Source organism: Aspergillus vadensis, assembly GCF_003184925.1.
Source record: "Aspergillus vadensis CBS 113365 unplaced genomic scaffold BO88scaffold_6, whole genome shotgun sequence".
In the NCBI taxonomy this organism is placed as follows: Eukaryota; Fungi; Ascomycota; class Eurotiomycetes; order Eurotiales; family Aspergillaceae; genus Aspergillus; species Aspergillus vadensis.
The window spans coordinates 136,896-153,482 of NW_020292044.1; the positions used below are offsets into that span (position 1 = coordinate 136,896).

General features: G+C 48.0%; 6 protein-coding genes and 1 non-coding gene across 7 annotated transcripts in view; 3 read left to right on the forward strand and 4 right to left on the reverse strand.

Moving 5' to 3' along the window:
• The window catches only part of BO88DRAFT_403186 (uncharacterized protein), a 2,331-nt gene extending 1,264 nt beyond the window's left edge, over positions 1 to 1,067 (forward strand). Inside the window, exons 3-4 of the mRNA XM_025706307.1 lie at positions 41 to 793; positions 848 to 1,067. Of these exons, the coding sequence (XP_025564744.1) occupies positions 41 to 792 (752 nt within the window). The 3' untranslated portion in view covers position 793; positions 848 to 1,067. The remainder of the gene's footprint in view (positions 1 to 40; positions 794 to 847) is intronic.
• A 309-nt stretch (positions 1,068 to 1,376) lies between these two features.
• BO88DRAFT_t89 lies at positions 1,377 to 1,448 on the reverse strand. Its single transcript has one exon. It is a non-coding gene; the product is annotated as a tRNA-Arg (tRNA).
• A 1,456-nt stretch (positions 1,449 to 2,904) lies between these two features.
• Positions 2,905 to 5,705, reverse strand: BO88DRAFT_423759 (uncharacterized protein; the record flags this gene model as incomplete). The annotated part of the gene is made up of 5 exons (XM_025708675.1): positions 2,905 to 3,943; positions 4,029 to 4,141; positions 4,195 to 4,725; positions 4,832 to 5,469; positions 5,519 to 5,705. 5 exons carry the CDS (start codon positions 5,703 to 5,705, stop codon positions 2,905 to 2,907), a joined length of 2,508 nt encoding a protein of 835 aa, XP_025564745.1.
• A 692-nt stretch (positions 5,706 to 6,397) lies between these two features.
• BO88DRAFT_478955 (FAD/NAD(P)-binding domain-containing protein) lies at positions 6,398 to 8,385 on the forward strand (the record flags this gene model as incomplete). Its single annotated transcript, XM_025712047.1, has 3 exons — positions 6,398 to 6,520; positions 6,580 to 7,394; positions 7,445 to 8,385. 3 exons carry the CDS (start codon positions 6,401 to 6,403, stop codon positions 8,238 to 8,240), a joined length of 1,731 nt encoding a protein of 576 aa, XP_025564746.1. The 3' UTR covers positions 8,241 to 8,385.
• Positions 8,386 to 9,061: 676 nt separating this feature from the next.
• Positions 9,062 to 11,045, reverse strand: BO88DRAFT_423761 (MFS general substrate transporter; the record flags this gene model as incomplete). The annotated part of the gene is made up of 8 exons (XM_025708676.1): positions 9,062 to 9,147; positions 9,204 to 9,324; positions 9,379 to 9,536; positions 9,608 to 9,847; positions 9,912 to 10,513; positions 10,582 to 10,676; positions 10,732 to 10,935; positions 10,992 to 11,045. 8 exons carry the CDS (start codon positions 11,043 to 11,045, stop codon positions 9,062 to 9,064), a joined length of 1,560 nt encoding a protein of 519 aa, XP_025564747.1.
• Positions 11,046 to 11,462: 417 nt separating this feature from the next.
• On the forward strand, positions 11,463 to 12,686 carry BO88DRAFT_423762 (leucoanthocyanidin dioxygenase; the record flags this gene model as incomplete). Its single annotated transcript, XM_025708677.1, has 6 exons — positions 11,463 to 11,499; positions 11,560 to 11,765; positions 11,821 to 11,974; positions 12,030 to 12,341; positions 12,408 to 12,549; positions 12,605 to 12,686. The coding sequence occupies 6 exons, from the start codon at positions 11,463 to 11,465 to the stop codon at positions 12,684 to 12,686; spliced, it is 933 nt and encodes a 310-aa protein (XP_025564748.1).
• Positions 12,687 to 13,234: 548 nt separating this feature from the next.
• Positions 13,235 to 14,731, reverse strand: BO88DRAFT_442390 (alpha/beta hydrolase; the record flags this gene model as incomplete). The annotated part of the gene is made up of 8 exons (XM_025709952.1): positions 13,235 to 13,284; positions 13,348 to 13,445; positions 13,505 to 13,615; positions 13,808 to 13,860; positions 13,913 to 14,064; positions 14,119 to 14,356; positions 14,412 to 14,612; positions 14,669 to 14,731. 8 exons carry the CDS (start codon positions 14,729 to 14,731, stop codon positions 13,235 to 13,237), a joined length of 966 nt encoding a protein of 321 aa, XP_025564749.1.
• Positions 14,732 to 16,587: the final 1,856 nt, after the last annotated feature.

Here is a 16,587-nt window from a genome sequence, read left to right on the forward strand (position 1 = left end):
TCGGGTGCCGCTGGCCTCGGTGCTGGCGCTGGTCTTGGAGGCAGCGCCACCGGTTCTCTCGGTGCCGGTGCCTCGGGTGCTGCTGGCCTTGGTGGATCTGCCGGCCTTGGTGGTAGCGCTACCGGTGCTGCTGGCGCTGGTGCCTCGGGTGCTGCTGGCCTTGGTGCTGGTGCCGGTCTTGGAGGAAGTGCTACCGGCTCTCTCGGTGCCGGTGCTTCCGGTGGTGCCGGTGCTGGTCTTTCTGGATCTGGCTCGGCTGGTCTCTCTGGATCTGGATCTGCTGGTGTCGGTGCCAGCCCCAGCGGCAGTGTCGGCGCTGGCCTCGGTGCTTCCGGCGGTGCCTCGGGTGATGTGAGCGGCAGCGGATCTGGCTCTGCTTCTCTTGGTGCCGGAGCTTCTGGCAGCGGTGATGACGATACTGACGTCGGTGTTTCCCCCACGACTGCGGAAGCTCCCAGCGCCACCACCACTTGGGTCAGTGCCTCCACCAGCGTCTCTCTCGGTCCTTACGGCGGCGCCAGCGGTAGCATCACGGCTGGAGGATCCACGGGCGGCGACGACAGCGACGATTCCGGTGCCGGAGCTGATGCCGATGCAGATGCGGATGCTAGCGCGGATGCCGATGCCAGCGCTGATGCGGACGCCTCTGCCAACGCGGATGCCGATGCCTCTGCCAGCGGTAGCGGAAATGCTGATGCCAACGCTAGTGCTGGGGCCTCCGTTAGTGGTAGCGCTGAGGCCTCTGCTAGCGCTAATGCGAAGGCTTCTGCGTCCCTAAACTTCTCTGCTTAAGGTATGTATCACTTTTCATCCTGAGATTTTGGCCTGGCTGCTAACATGTCAATAGGAGTTACGGCGTTGGTATCGATCGATCGCTCTAAAGTGACACCACACTACCTTGAGCTTCCGGGAATCGATTGTTTCAAAATCGTTTAGGTATATCTTATGGGATGGGAATGGGTTCAATGCTGTCATTCGTTTCATGATTATATTGTCTAATTATTTGCGTCGTCCTTTGTGACGAATTCAACTTACACTGAGATTGAGAGGATCCAGGCCAGTCTGTCATAGTCATAATCTGAATTCAAGCCTGTTGATAAATATTATTACTCCTTTTTCCTCAAGTGTATTTTCAGTAGCATGACTGAGCATTTTATGAGTAGTAATGACCGTCTTACCTGGTCTGTACTCGATAGACGAAACAATTTTGTTCAGTTAGCCTTCTGAAGAGTGTGGGTGATCTCACAGAAAGTAGTTGTGCAAGAGATCGAGAAAAAGAGTGGGTACCAAAAATGAAGTGACGAAGCGAACGGCTTGCTAGGTACTGACACTAACGGGTAGACGAGTGAGCCGCAAAATAAAAAAACGAAAAAGAATGACCTACGCAGGATTCGAACCTGCAATCTCTTGATCCGTAGTCAAGCGCCTTACCATTGGGCCAGCAGGCCAATTGTTGAGATTGGTTAGAAATAAATGTTATATAGACCAAGGAAACGCATTGGCAGTCGGCCGATTTTCAATGGCTAGTCTTATAGATTCTTCAGTGGGTATCGTGGCGGTCTCTTACTGTCCAACCTGACGTGGTAAGCCCTTGAACGTATGCTTATACTTTTAGAATTATCGATCTCTACAGGTGTAGCTGCCGACTAATAATGCCTTAGCCTCCGTGAGAACCCCTGTCAGATCCCAGCGAGTATTACCGGTTTGAATGTCAAGTTGAATGGGCTGATATGTTGCAGTAAGCAAAGAGATTAGTAATTTTACATTTTCTCTTACCCATGGTGACAATTCAACCACAATTCCCACTGAATGTAGAGACTATCCTCTCTTTTGATGACTCGCCAGAAATAATCAATTGTGTTGGTAAGGCACTTTACAATGTTTTCTCGAACATCTGTATCACCTGCATATCTCCTCATTTCTGGGAGGGAGGAAATGTACCCCAACGACACCGCAAAGTCCAGAAGCACTATCAATGATCTGTTTTAGCTACGCCAGTGGATCTGCAGGCTGGGAAAGTATACCCAGAATAGATTTAGTTTTCCGCTCAAAATTAGTGTTCCCTTGTGTCGCCCTGACGGCGTATCTCGCGTGGTCAGTATGCCGGCGATCCTCTAATCATATTCGCACTCGAGGTTGCATATGCCAATGAACATATTCCATGGATGGCTCAGGTATGGACCAAGTCATTTTGCTGTGATATGCCTACTCAACAGCTTCTTTGCCCCTGTAAGGCTGCGGAGTAATTGTACCAGTAATTCTTATGGCAGAGACAACACGTGTATCAGATACTTTCTGCGCTCCCTGTACTAAGCAGTACGCTATACAATTCCTTGAACGAAGGCCTTACTCACATGCCTCGTGATACAATGTACATTTAAAAGCGCGAGCCAAATAAGTGAGGTTATAGTCATGGTCTTGGCATCGGCTTGTGCTTGAACACGTTTAGGATGCACAGTGATAGATCTAGTGAGTCACGGAAGTCGGCGTCTATAGAAGACTTAGTTATCCAATTAGACGGACCTTCTTATCTATCGTTCCAAGCCTACTTCCAGCACATACGACCATAGGGTGTGGAAAACAGGGCTTCCCGTCCGCTCAGCCGTACTTAAGCCACACGCCGGGAGGTTAGTAGTTGGGTGGGTGACCACCAGCGAATCCCTTCTGTTGTATGTTTTTGTCTTTTTATCTCATGTTTTGATTCCTAGATATAAAGGGGAGAAAGCCCAAACTATGAAGTCAAACTCTTCGTGATGGCTGATTGTTTTGAAGGGTCCACATGCATACACAAGAGTACGGAGATGACCGACCGGAAGACCCTTGAAAAGGAACTGATAGTCATTTATTTGACCATTTCCTTTGATAATTAGTAGAAACAATAAGTGTCGAGGTCATGATAGTGAATCAGGACCTGGTTGACAACGCCATCAGTAGCTTCATGGCCTCATATGCCGCAGTCCAACGCACACCTCTCAAGTACCGGCCGACTTCAACAGTAAGACCATGCGTACAGCACTTTCCCAAAGTGCGGCGAATATTCGCTGGAGATACGGACCCCATTAGCGATACCATATGGTTCATCAACACCCTAGACTGTGTCTGGGGCATGTCTCTCTCGGCGGGATGTCTACATATCTCACGGGCATCTAATATCTCGCCACCGAAGCAATGAAACGCCCAGCACGTCAGCGTCCCTATAACCAAGCACCACGGGTAGTGGAATACACCATTTACATCCCAATTTCTCAAATTGAGAATCCCTTCACGCATCATCTGCGCCGCATGCCATGCTGCCTGATCTGCGGCGGTCGCATTTGTGCTGACCCAATTCCTAATCCACTCCTCAGACATGTGGCGATCTTCTGGCATCACTATATGTCCAAAGATAGCCTTAGCACCGGCAGCAGCTTGCAGGTGACGGACTTCACAGTTGATTACAATATGTGCGGTATGATACAGTGCCAGAGTGGCAACACTCTCTTGCCTGTGATTGCTCCTGTCTCCCTTGCTCTGAAATAGGCACATGGTATAGGCGTCGTAGTGTGCTTTCCACGTCTCCAGGGCATGGGCCATCCTCATTCGCCATGGTCTCCATTGCTCCCCGTCGTGGTCTATATCGCTTAGACAAATAGACTTGTTGTCGAAATGCGCAATATCGTTACACATTGACATAATGCCATGAAGAACCAGCGTGAGTGATAAACTGTCCATTGGTAAGCTTTGAAATTTATCTCCGTCTTGGATGAGGTCTTTGATCATGCTATTGAAGTATGGCGGCTCAGCGTGAGATTTCCGGATATGTTCCCAGGCTGTTTCGCTGGGCGCTTCCCATAACTCTTGGGAACATGGAAGCGGGACTTGGATGTTGTGCGTGGACATGTTAGGCATCACAGAGTAGCAGGATACGTTTTGTGTGTCCCACATGAAGACGAAGAGAATCAATCTAGGTGATGATTGTTAGGAAAAGAAAGGAAGGATACAAAAGGAAGAAGTTGCGCACTCGAAGAAGAGAAGCTCAGATTAGATACCTTTTGTATTGCTCGGCGTAGGCAAAGCCCTTCCAGCCCAGGTGGGGTTGGACTAGGTGACTAGGGAGCATTATCCCCCCGCGAACATGATATCGGGATACCCGCCGAATGGCCTAAGCTTAGACATGAGCAAATGAAACGTTTCAACGACCGGGTGCATACTCACACCGAAAAGAAGGGTGTGAATCAAAATAGCGTTTTCGCGCTGATACGGGCCAGCTCGATACATGCCATAGCATTCAAGAATAAGAAAAGCCTGTAGCATCGATAGATCGGGCATCGGAACGCTCATCAGTCCGCTAAGGATATACGGCACTAGGGCATCGTATAGGTACACGGACAGTTGATGAGTGTCTTTGTTCTTGTATGTCTGACCTAAAATGATTATGGAGAGTAGAAAGACAGGGTCCCCTCCTTCTATGTCAAGAGTCGCCACATGGACCATTGGGTAGGAGGAATTGAAAAAGCGGAAGAATAGACTGATATAGTCTTGCATATCATCTATCGACAAGAGCGCAGTATTGCCATCGATGGTGGTGCCTTCTGGTGTCACTGGACGTATTTCTGATAGAAGCCTGACAATGTCGTCTCGTTTGGAAACAGAAAGGGCGATCCTGCCACCTGGGAGATTGACTTCTTGGGCCTCTTCATTCTCCTCAGTCTGTAGGAACACGTCGTGTATAAGGGGCTCGAGACACTGTTATTGAGTGGTCAGCATTCTCAGCACATTATGCTCACATGATGATAATGGCCAGCCTAGGGTTGCGGAAGAATATGCTTCCTAGACGTAGGTATATCCTTACCATTGGATCGTGTCGAAGTGGGGTGATATTAGTGGTGCTCTGCACAATGCATGTCGACCGACTATCATGTCTTGGGATGGCCGTTTCTGGACGACTGGACTGGATTTCTGTACACTCCCGGCTAATCGGCCTGTCAGGGGTAGGGTGAAGATTCTGTACCTCCTGGTGGTGATTCTGTTCCTCTACTTCATTCTGAGGTAGAGTCTGACCCGTGGCTAGAGGCGAGAGGGCCAAGCCCATTACATCAAAGTGCACCGCATCAAAGGAAGTGTCGTAATACATATTAATTAGTTCATCCATGTTTAAAGAGTCAGTCATTACATTCGCAATGGGCGCTGCATCCAGTAGTGGCTGAGAACTCGGGGAATGGCGTTCGGACAGCTGTTGACCCGCAACTGCATCATCGCCAGTGCCTTCATCTCGAATTTGGGCGTTGATTTGACTAGAGGAACTAGGATCTGCCGGTCTCGTGAAAGGCTCAACCTTGTCTGTATCCTGCTCCAGGCCCGCAGGCCGAGGGGAGATTGGAACCCTAGCCATATGGGAGCCAGATATAGTTTTCCGGCGGGTCTGGAGTACGCCTAGCCCTGCACCACCAGCCAGACCATCCTTGACCGTATGGCGCGCTTTGTGTCGTTCTATAAGGAAAATTAGATTACGTCGCCAGATTAGACCGTAGATGCATACCCAATAGGTCTAATCTCTTGAACGAGGCATGGCATCGACCGCAGACCCAGCGGGTCTCTGAGTGGTTCAGCGAGTGTCGTTGCAGGTGAGACAACCGAGTGAAGGTCTTATCACACCCTGCCATGGAACAGCGATAATGCTTCTCCCGTGAGCAAGTAGCTTGTGGTTTTTTCCTGCCCAGAGTCATGCTTGCGTCCTAATGCTCCCTCCGCTTGAGATTTTGCGGTGTGGTTGCGATATAGAACAGAGAACTATGATGAACTCGTCGATTGCAGAAAAATGGGTGTTAGATATTGGAGGTCGAGGTTATGCTTCACCGTTGGCTCTCTGGATGCAAGCTAATCGGCCCGTGCGCACTCCTTTCCTCCATACAAAGGTCAAAATTGGGGCTCGGTCGTTCTGCCTATGTGTGTTGGAACAATCAGATGCGATCACTGTCAATAACAGAAATTATTACATAGGCAGAGTCCGAGGGACTCAAATGATCCTCCATAATTTGGAGAGGATGTTATCTGTCCTTGTGCCGATTAAGAAGCAAGATAAGAGCCGAAAGTGGGGATTATCCGGATGGTGTTCTATAGCCGACTGGACTACCGGATAATGCACCTAGTCAATGGGGACAATTGTGCAGTTCCCCCCTTCGCACTCCCCACCCTTGCCCCACGCAAGGTTCAGATACCATAACCCTAATAAACTTATCCCCACCTAACTAGGGTCTTGGTGTAGAGTCGGAATCATAGCCCTGCGTTCTCCAGACATGGGGTAGGAAGATTGGGAAAGCAGAGATATAAGGAGAAGAGGATAACAACACTTGACGTATGGCTTTGAGTAAACATCTCTTTTGACAATCATTCGTCGCCTTTCCCAGATCAAATTCCCAAGATGCCAATTGAATACCGAGCTGCAGAGGTAATTGTGGTGGGGACAGGAATAGGTGGCCTCGCAGCCACGAAAACCTATCTCGAACTGTCACCGCAAACAGAAGTTGTGCTTCTGGAAAAGGTGAGTCACAAAGATGGTTTTTATTTCCCGCCAAGCATAGGGTCTAATTTACAGGATAGCGACCGACCATCGGAGGCGTCTGGTCCGAAGAAAATTGCTATGAAGGCCTGAAAACGAACAACCTCGGGGGAACATATGAATTCACCGACTTCCCCATGGGCGCCAAATATGGGATCACTGAAAACGGTCATATCCCTGGACATGTTCTGCACCGATATCTGAATGATTTCGCGGACCACTTCGACATCCGTCGACGGATACATTTCGAAATCCAAGTTCTCGAAATTGAAAAGCTCGATCAAGGCTGGCGCTTATATACGACAACCAGGGATTCAACGATGAGCGTGATATACTCATGCGAAAAACTTATCATGTCTACGGGATTGTCGTCGACCGCTAACCCGATCAATATCCGCGGGATTGGGGAATTCAAGAGACCGGTCATAAACCACGTCCAACTGCGTGATGAGGGAGCGCGTATTGCGCAGGACCCTAATATTAAGTCTGTCACCGTTGTGGGTGCTTCGAAAACAGGGTACGATGTTGTGCATCTAATGGCATCGAATGGCAAAAAGGTGGATTGGGTTATACGCGAGTCCGGAGGGGGCGCAGTTTGGATGGCATCACCATGGGCTAAGTTCGCAGGGGCCAAAACAAAACTAGAGTTTCTAGTAACCATGAGATTTTTCACATGGTTTAGTCCATGCATATTTGGTGACTTTGATGGGTTCAGCTGGATCAGAAGGGCATTGCATCAAACTCGCCTGGGCAGATACATCGTGCACAAGTTTTGGGAGGGAATCAGGACAGACATTATTGACCTGAATGGATATCGCAAAGAAGAATGCTTAGAACATCTTGAACCCCTGGAAAGGTACGAATTCGGTCTATTAGCTCCTATATTTGTCACTAACTCCTGGAAAGCCTCTTCTGGTCTGCTCGGGTCGGAATTCTCAACTACCCATCCGATATTCACAATTATCTTCGCACTGGCCAGGTCAAGATCACACGGAAGGATATTGACCACTTATCAGGTCCCGGAATCGTCAATTTCGCAGATGGTACCGGCGTCCAAACAGACGCCCTAGTCGCCATCACCGGGTGGAAGCTCGCCCCATCGGTAAAGTATAGACCCGATGGCCTTGATGCGAGTCTCGGCATTCCAAGCAGCAACCTGAGCGCAGAAGAAGAGAAGCTCTGGAATATACTTGACAGCAAAGCAGACCAGGAGATCCTAAGCCGCTTTCCATATCTCCGCAATCCTCCGCGTGGGATTCCCTACAAACAAGACGTCAGCCCCTTCCGCCTATACCGCGGCATTGCGCCACCATCGCTTGCGTCAAAAGGTGATAATTCTATTGCATACGTTAAGATGGTCCACAGCACGAGCAACGTCATAATCGCAGAATGTCAGGCGCTGTGGACATTTGCGTATTTAAATGGAAGAATTGCCATCGATAGAGAAGACGTCTATCATCAAACAGCGCTCTTGAGTCGGTACGGAAAGCATCGTTATCCCTGTGGGTTCTCGGCATGGTATCCTGAATTTGTCTACGATGCGGTGCCATATGCAGATATGCTTCTCTCAGATCTGGGAATCAATCAGAAACGTAAGTCTACGCTAAGAAAGGAGATCTTTGAGGGTTATACGATTCATGATTATCGGGGCATCAATCAGGAGTGGAAGGAGGCCCAATTGAAGAGGACAAAGATAGTTTGAGGTCGCCTTGTCGATCCATTAGAATTTCCTGTGCTTTCTTTTGAGGGGAAATTGCTTCAGAAACTGATTTCACGCATATCAATCCCCAAGGTTTCTAGTTCTCTCGTCTTTTTGTTTGTTTCGCTGCTTTTGCTTCTCCTTTCTCTACTCAATAGCGTTTGGGACAGGTGACAAGGTCATGTTCCTGAAAAGCATGATTTCATCCCTTTCCCCTTAATATATAAATAATCATGATTATCCCGCAGACAACAGGCTGCATCGGACTAGAAAGACGTATCGTTCTATTCGCGCTCTCGACATCTTAGACACCCAATCATGGGTGAACATTTCTGCTGTTTAAATACTTTTTTTAAACTCCCTCTGAGCTCTACTCAGTACCAGAACTCAGGACTGTGTTTAATGTCAATATGATTCCTCAATATCGCCGTGTCTGAAAAGGTTTATGATGCACCAAAACCACGCTCCAGAATTCCCCCAAGATTTACTCCGCCTTGCGTATTATTTATCCTTTTTCCGCGTTCGCTCATATCCACGTGAACTATATCCAGGAAATATGTTGTTCAAATTGATGTTATCACGTCGTAAATCCCAGCGCGTTTTTACACCCATCGAAGCTTACGGAGACTTATTTGTCTGCAGACGAAACCGCAAGACTGATTCTTTTTGGTGGGATCAGATAGCATAGTCCAGCAGACCTTCAACTGTCAGGTCAATTGGTCATTATTTCGGGTTTGCATTGAATAGCCTAGTCATAATATCATCTCTTATGTAGCTGAGGCACACCTGGTGCGTTGACAGCATGTATACCGCAATATCCTCCTTCACAAAGGGTACCTGAATGAGCGAAGTTGGAAATCCGTCAGATCTGTGAATTCCTCATTTACGACATGTTCGCGAACAATTTGCCCTGTAACTGGTTAGAAGAGAGCTCAATAATGGCGACGGGGAAGAAAAGGTACGAACGTTGGGCATCTAGAGCGTCTTGCTTGTCGCGCTTCCGATTCCAATGCCAATGTAGAATACCCATGGAAGCCAACAAGATGGCTGTGCATACTAAGAATGCCAACATGGTGAACTTCGCCGTCTGTTCTCATATCAGACTAGGTAATCGCAATTGTTGGGGGAAACGAAAGCGTACATAATAGTGGGGTGCCTCGTCTGCACGAAAAGTTTGTGGGCCGCAAATGTTGCCAACCGCATATCCAAGCTGATAGGACGCACCGAACGCAAGCTTTTTGGTACTCCCACCGACGCCAGACGTAATGAAAGCGAGAACAACCAATATGGCATTTGGATCTAAGTATCGAAAGATTAACAAAGTGATCCAATAGGGGGTTCACCTGGTGTAGATATCTGTCAAGACGCACATTGCATTGTGAGGATGTAGCCTCCATAACGAGCTGCATTGGCATTTGCCGGTATGGTTAACATCATGATGACGCCAACGCAACCAAGAACTATTACAAAGATACCACCTATAGTTCTATTGGTATACTTTATAATGACAGTGACCAGAACCGTGCCAAGAGCCGCGCATGCGCCTGGAGCCATACTGAGAAGCGTGGTGGTATTATCGTCGAAGCCGAATCCCGAGATGATGGTTGGCCCTGCACAAGAGGTACAAGTGATTACCTGTCAGTCAGGAACATCTTCTAGAAAAAGTGAACATACCAAATGCTGTCAAGCCACCATTGGGAAGCCCAGTTGAAACCATCAGTAGAAAAATTAGATACAGCCGGGGATCGCAGAGGGACTCCTTCAGCTGATCCCAGTTAAATGACCACATCTCAGAGCCTGTCTTGTTAGCTCGGACTCTTTCGAGGGCAATTGCCTTCTCATTGTCGGATAGCCAGCTAGCGTCAACTGGCGATGCGGCAAGAAGGAAAAAGATTATGACCCCCGTAACGAATGTCAGGCCGCCATAGAATATGAAAAGACTTTCCCATTTAAATCCAGTGGCATGGTTGATAGCCCAGGAAAAGAAACCTCCAAGAACCTGAGCCCAACCGGAAGTCGAATACCAGATCGCAACTCGGGTAACTTGTTCACTGTGAGTGTACCAGGAGCTAGTGACATAGAGGATAGCGGGCGTTGTGCATACTTCAATGGATCCCAGGAGAAAGCGAACGGCCGCTAACCCTCCGAAATTGTGGCAGGCAGCGTGCAAGGTGACAACAGTCCCCCAAAGCATGCTCATGACACCGAGGTACTTAGCCATTGGCACGCGCTGCATTAGAAATGCCGCCGGGATCTCGCCAAACAGATAACCGAAGCTATATGCATAAATGAGATCATGGGTCAGTGACGGAAGAGACTTTCTGATAGCGAGTGCTCTACATACTAGACGATAGATCCCAACCAGTCGTACTGGTTTCCAGTGAGGTGTGTGTCCTCTTTGATTCCCATCAATGCAGCGTATGACAAGCTATTCTTGTCCTGCGGTATGGAACATTAGGTACGACGTGGGAGGCGGCCGCAGATCTGTACTAACAAGTAGCTGGAGGGTGTAAAGGCCGAGTACCAGTGGCATTATTCGCATGTCAATCCTGCGAAGTACCTTCTTGGCTGCGGGCGACGCAACATCGATTTCAATTCTTTGCTCCGCAAGAATTTTGAGGGCGTTTGACCGTCGAGCATCATCCAGCTTGATCTTGTGGTGAGCCAGGTCTGCAAAACCAATCGGACGATTGTATCCCTAAAGCAGTCAGCAACGTAATACTTGTTGTTTCGGTGTTTATCAAAGGTACTCACAACGCCAACTTCGACGTCTCCCATGCTAACTTCGGCTTTCTTGATGTCCGACATATTGCGGAAGGACTACATGGAGATTATCGTTCCACGTCCGACGGACGCTCCTGCACACCGTGATATAAATTCCGTGGTTTCTATTCAAACCAGATGTGTGACCCGTTGTTTGTAACGGCAGCTAAGGAAGAGCGGATATTGCACCGATATGGTGATAAGGGCATCGGATATACCCAGATAAGTGCCGATACGATATTTGACGGATGGGTACGTCGTGGCATTTTCATCGGATGTGGACAATCACGGCTATGTACCATTCGGCTATCATATGGAGGCAGACGTACAGAATTGAGAGAGAGTTTTATAACTCATAGAAACCCATCAGAGTAGTTGATCTCGCTCAGCCAAGTGCAAGCATCATTATATCGCCTCACTAAAGCATAATACAACCCAGACTGTCAACAAAGCCTTACCAGAATGGCCGAGCGCGTGGTACCTGTTATCTCTCTCAAGGGTAAGTGGGAGAACGCTGCAGAGATTAAGAGATACTAACACCGGAGACTCTCTGGAATAGACTTCGAGAGAAGAAAAGATGAGATTACCCAACAACTGGTGCATGCTGCCGAAACAGCCGGATTCTTGACACTGGTAGACCACGTTATTTCCGTTGAAGAAATCGAGCGGCAATTTGCTATATCAAAGTCCTTCTTTGACTTGCCATCGGACATCAAGGGAAAGACTCCTCATAGTAACGTTACTAATAATGGGTGGGAATACAAGGCATGCGACACGTTCCTGCAAAGAGGCTAGTGTTATATATACTGACTACACAAAGGCCCAGCGGCGCCCCAGCACTGGCTTATATGACCAGAAGGAGTCTCTCTGGCTCCAACATGGGTCTCACTGGCCAAGCGATGAGGATGTCCCAGGATTTCGGGATACTACTGCTCACTTCATGGCGAAATGTGCGATAATTTCGGAACAACTATGTACGTGCCGCTTCAACAGTGCAACATGTAAGCCAAGACTAATCAGTTCGAGTAGTTACCTGTTTTGCGACCGCACTGGGATTTCCATCCGATTACTTCTGTGTCGCAAACGATGTGACCAAGCCTGACTGTCTCACGCAGCTACGGCTGATCCATTATCCACCCACCGTAGATGCTGCTGGTACCTGGCGGGCTGGAAGTCATACCGACATCGGGTGTCTTACCCTACTATTCCAGCGAGATGGTGAAGACGGTTTGGAGATCTGCCCAGGCCGTGAATCGCATACGAGTTTCGCAATGGGTGACGTTTTCAGTCCTCTCCCTGCCAAAACCGGACAGATTGTTGTTAACATCGGTGACATGCTGAGTGAGTCAAGCATCTTGCGTTGGATTATTGGCAGGGTACACGTTCTAACATAAAATGCCTCTACAGTGGCGTGGTCGGACGACCGCCTGAAATCGACCTTCCACCGAGTGCGAGCGATGGATGTAGGAGAATCGCCATCACGCTACTCAATTGCATATTTTAACCAGGGAAGGCGCGATTATATTATGCAAGGCCCGCAAAAGAAATAGTAAGTTCAGACATCCTTATGTTGGTTTAGCACGCTAATCCTGGACGTAACTCAGCCCCCCGAAGAGTGTAGGGGAGTGGTTCAAGGAGTCAGTCGAGCGAAACTTTGCTTACCAGCAGAGTGTGACTGCAAACTGATAATTGTATGGCATCCGTGGCAGTTACTGTACTACGATGTTTTTCTAGTAGCAGACAAGGCTCCCCTTGCCCACTCTACACTTCCCCACGTATATCAGAATGATCATATGAAACGTTATACATCAGAATGTCAGCCCAGCGCATGCAATGGACTTTCAGGAGAATAAGATACTATCCTTCAAAGCTGCTTTGAACAATGATGGCCTAGTCCGAGAGATACTCTGCGTATGCCCTCAAGGATGGACTCATATTGAAACGTTCCGAGATTCTTCGTCTACTTTGTCATTGTTTTGGGCGTCTTTGGGCAGTCTAGCATATAATTGTCGCAAGTTCACTAAATGTCTATTTCTGCTCTTTCGATTGTATCTTTATCTTTTCTGCTTCCTTGTTCGATCTTACTATGTATAAGCACTTCTATTTAATTTTAAGCTAATTTCTCTTATTTACTAATGTGTATATCTTATTTACTTCTATATTTCTCAACATTTGAATTGTGGCATTCGACTTCTGACCAAGGTCCTTCCTTCTCAGTTCATGTCATTGAGTATTCAAAGGCGGCCAGAGCGTAGACTTTCCTTACTCATGGTCCCATTCTCATCTGTCAAATATTGTTAACAATCTTCACCCTTATCGTTAGGCTAGCTATCCACAGAAAGCGTACGCTGTATTCTCTGATTGACTTTTGCCACACAAGTTTGCATGAAATCCAATAGTCTTTCTGCCTGTGCAGAGTCTTCAGTTCCAATGGATAGGACGTTGCTGTTAAAGGTATTAGAACCGTCAATGGAAGACCAGGGTCAGATAAAATCATAACTGACCTGACATGATTATGTCTGTCCTGTACATGGAACACTGGTAGCGTTCCTGGAGGATTACTCCGTTCACGATAGGCATTGAAAAAAGCCACAGTGGCATCAGCCGTTTCTTTTCTAGCAGTTTCAATCATTCTCAGGTCAGCTTTGCGTACTAATGGGCTTTTCACTTAACATCTCCGTGACTTACACCTCCCACTTGACACTTCCGATATAGACCGGCAACTGCTCAGAATCCCTACTCACGTTGTCAGCACAGAGTATTTGGGTGTCATATATTTAGTAAGAGGAGAGGTAGAATAAGCTTACAACAACGGAGAGTCGTCTGGTAGATTCCTGAAGAGTCCCAGGGCAGAAACAGGCTGTAGAGCAGTTTAGGAAGTCTGAAAAAAACCCCGAGTTCATTTGACTTACACCCCAGACCTCCTCAGCATCCGATCCATAATAGTGGCGGATGACCCTCTGTCGCACAGGCTTTCTCCGATCAAACCAGAACGGTACACTTAGGTAAATAACACCCGCGACAGGAGGGAACAGTGGGTCTTTCGATGCCCGCTTTGGATCCCCTATTTCTCGAGTCAGCAATGAATTATGGTGAGTGTTGTCGAGGAATTCATCACCTGCGGCGTAGAGATTCATGGCGATATGTGCCCCACCGGACGAGTGACCCAAAAGGATGACCTTCTCCGGTGATCCTCTGCCGTACTTTTGCTTTGCAATATTTTCAAAGATCCATTCCCGAGCGAGCTGCATATCATCGGCACCTCCAGGGTAGACAACGTGCGGGACGAGTCGATGGTTTGCGAGAACCGTGACGAATCCACGCTGCGCAAAGTAGAATCCCACATTCGCCCAGCACTTGTGTCGGTGAGTAAGCATTTAGATGGGCGTTTCCATTGTAGCATGCAAGTACCTTTTCACTCCATCCTTTGTCTCCAGAGAAAAAGCCCCCTCCGTGAACGAAGAGTACAACTGGATGTCCTCCCGGCTTTTCCTCGGCAGGAAAATATACATCCAATCGGTTACGCTCGGCCGGTCCGTATTGCTCGTCCTTCACTATTCCGACATTGTCTGGTGCCTTGGGATACAAAGGTTCATACAGCTTTCTCCAGCCCTGTACCTCGTCAGCTTGAAGTTGAGGTTATCGTTAGATCAGGCATGAATTTGTACTTCTTCATCTCCAAGATCGAACTTGGTGGTATCTTGTGCTATCTTGGCGAAAATCTTCTCCATGATTTCTGTCTTAGAACTTGGGACGTGGTTCTCATGAAGGCAGAACTATTATCTCTGAAATAATAAGACAGAAAGTGTATGCTGCAGGGGCAATATCCGTGCCCCACATACTGCTGCCGGCCCTTAGCCGAGATAAAGTATGACCCTTTTCCGGACTGGAGGAACCGTGATAAATGCACGGACAATCAATGAATCCAATAAGACCATCATTCTTAAGAGCTAATTGATCACAACTCTGAACTTCGTGGCGACAAGAAAAGCTGGTCTCCTAGGATACGCGAACATGTTGACCAGGTGAGTCAGAAGCTTTTGGATTCCATGAACAGCTGCTAATACCCTCTAGAGCTGAAGTTAGCCAGCACAGGTCAAAAGGCAGATGTTTGGTTATCATAAAAGGGAATGTTTATGACCTGAGCTCGTACTTGGACTCCCATCCTGGCGGGTCAAGCATCATCCTGAAATATGCTGGGCGGGATGCCACAGAAGCATTCGAGCCCATCCACCCAAATAACGTGATCGAGAAACATCTATCACGAGAGTATGAGGAATCTTCTGATTTGGCGTTTATCTACTGCGCGACTGTACTGAAATGTGAATAGAGCCCATCTCGGCCCCGTTGCAGATTCCGATATGAGTACCACACCCGCACAAGTGAAGATGTCTTCCTCAGAAAGTAGTCTTCAGAAGAGCGTCCCTTCACTTTTGAGATCCGTTGTCAACATTCACGACTTTGAACTTGCTGCCTCTCAAATATTACCTGCGCGCTCGTTTGCCTGTAAGTACCACCAGAGGATGAAGAAATGGTGTATCCATGACTAACCAATGCATTTGGAGCAACGTGCAGTTTTCAAATCTGGCGCTGAAGATGAAGAAACTGTTCAATGGAACCAGAATAGTTGGAAACGTATCCGCTTTTGTCCGCGAGTCCTTAGACCCATCCGGGCTATCGACTTAACGACATCCATTCTGGGTACAAAATACTCAGCGCCATTTTTCATCTGCCCTGCAGGAGGTGGTAAGCTGGCGAATCCGATTGGAGACCTGGCTTTGACCAAAGCTGCTGGGAAACATGGCATTCTTCACTGGATGCCGAACAACACCGGCTGTTCTCAGGAACAATTGGCAGATGCGCGTGCGGACGCGCAGACATTGTACTGGCAGATATATGCTCTGGAGGACCTTTCCGTGACGGAGAAGGAAATAAAGCAAGCTATTTCGTTGGGTTATCGGGGGTTTGCTTTGACTGTTGATGCCAATCGAGTTGGCAAACGAGAACGTGATGTGCGTTTAATCATCAGGGTATGCATATTAATCTCTTGCGTTCCTATTTAAAGAGTTGACAATTTTTTTTACAGGAAGAGGAACTTTCTGGGAATCAAGAGGGTGAAGACAATGCGTTTGCCAGTGGTCCTACAGTTTCGCGGTCGTGCGTTCCCAATAAGTCCGGATATGATTGATGAGAAAATGACCTGACGAGATACAGCCACCTCTTCCCCGACTTTGACTGGATGTCTGCAGTTTCGTGGTTACGAAAGATAACGGATCTACCAATTGCGATAAAGGGCATTCAATCTTGGGAAGATGCTGCACTATGCATGAAGTACGGAGTACATCCGTGGCTGTCGAACCACGGAGGACGACAGCTCGAGGGAGCTCCCTCTGCTGTGGATACCCTTCTTTCCATCCATGCACACTGCCCCGAAGTCCTTCGCCGTTGTGACGTTATTGTCGATGGGGGTATCAGTCGCGGTTCTGATGTTGTGAAAGCTCTTGCTTTAGGCGCAAAAGGCGTCGGACTGGGGCGAGCATTTCTTTACGCCTTGGCACTTGGCGAGCCAGGCGTCGACAAGGCAATC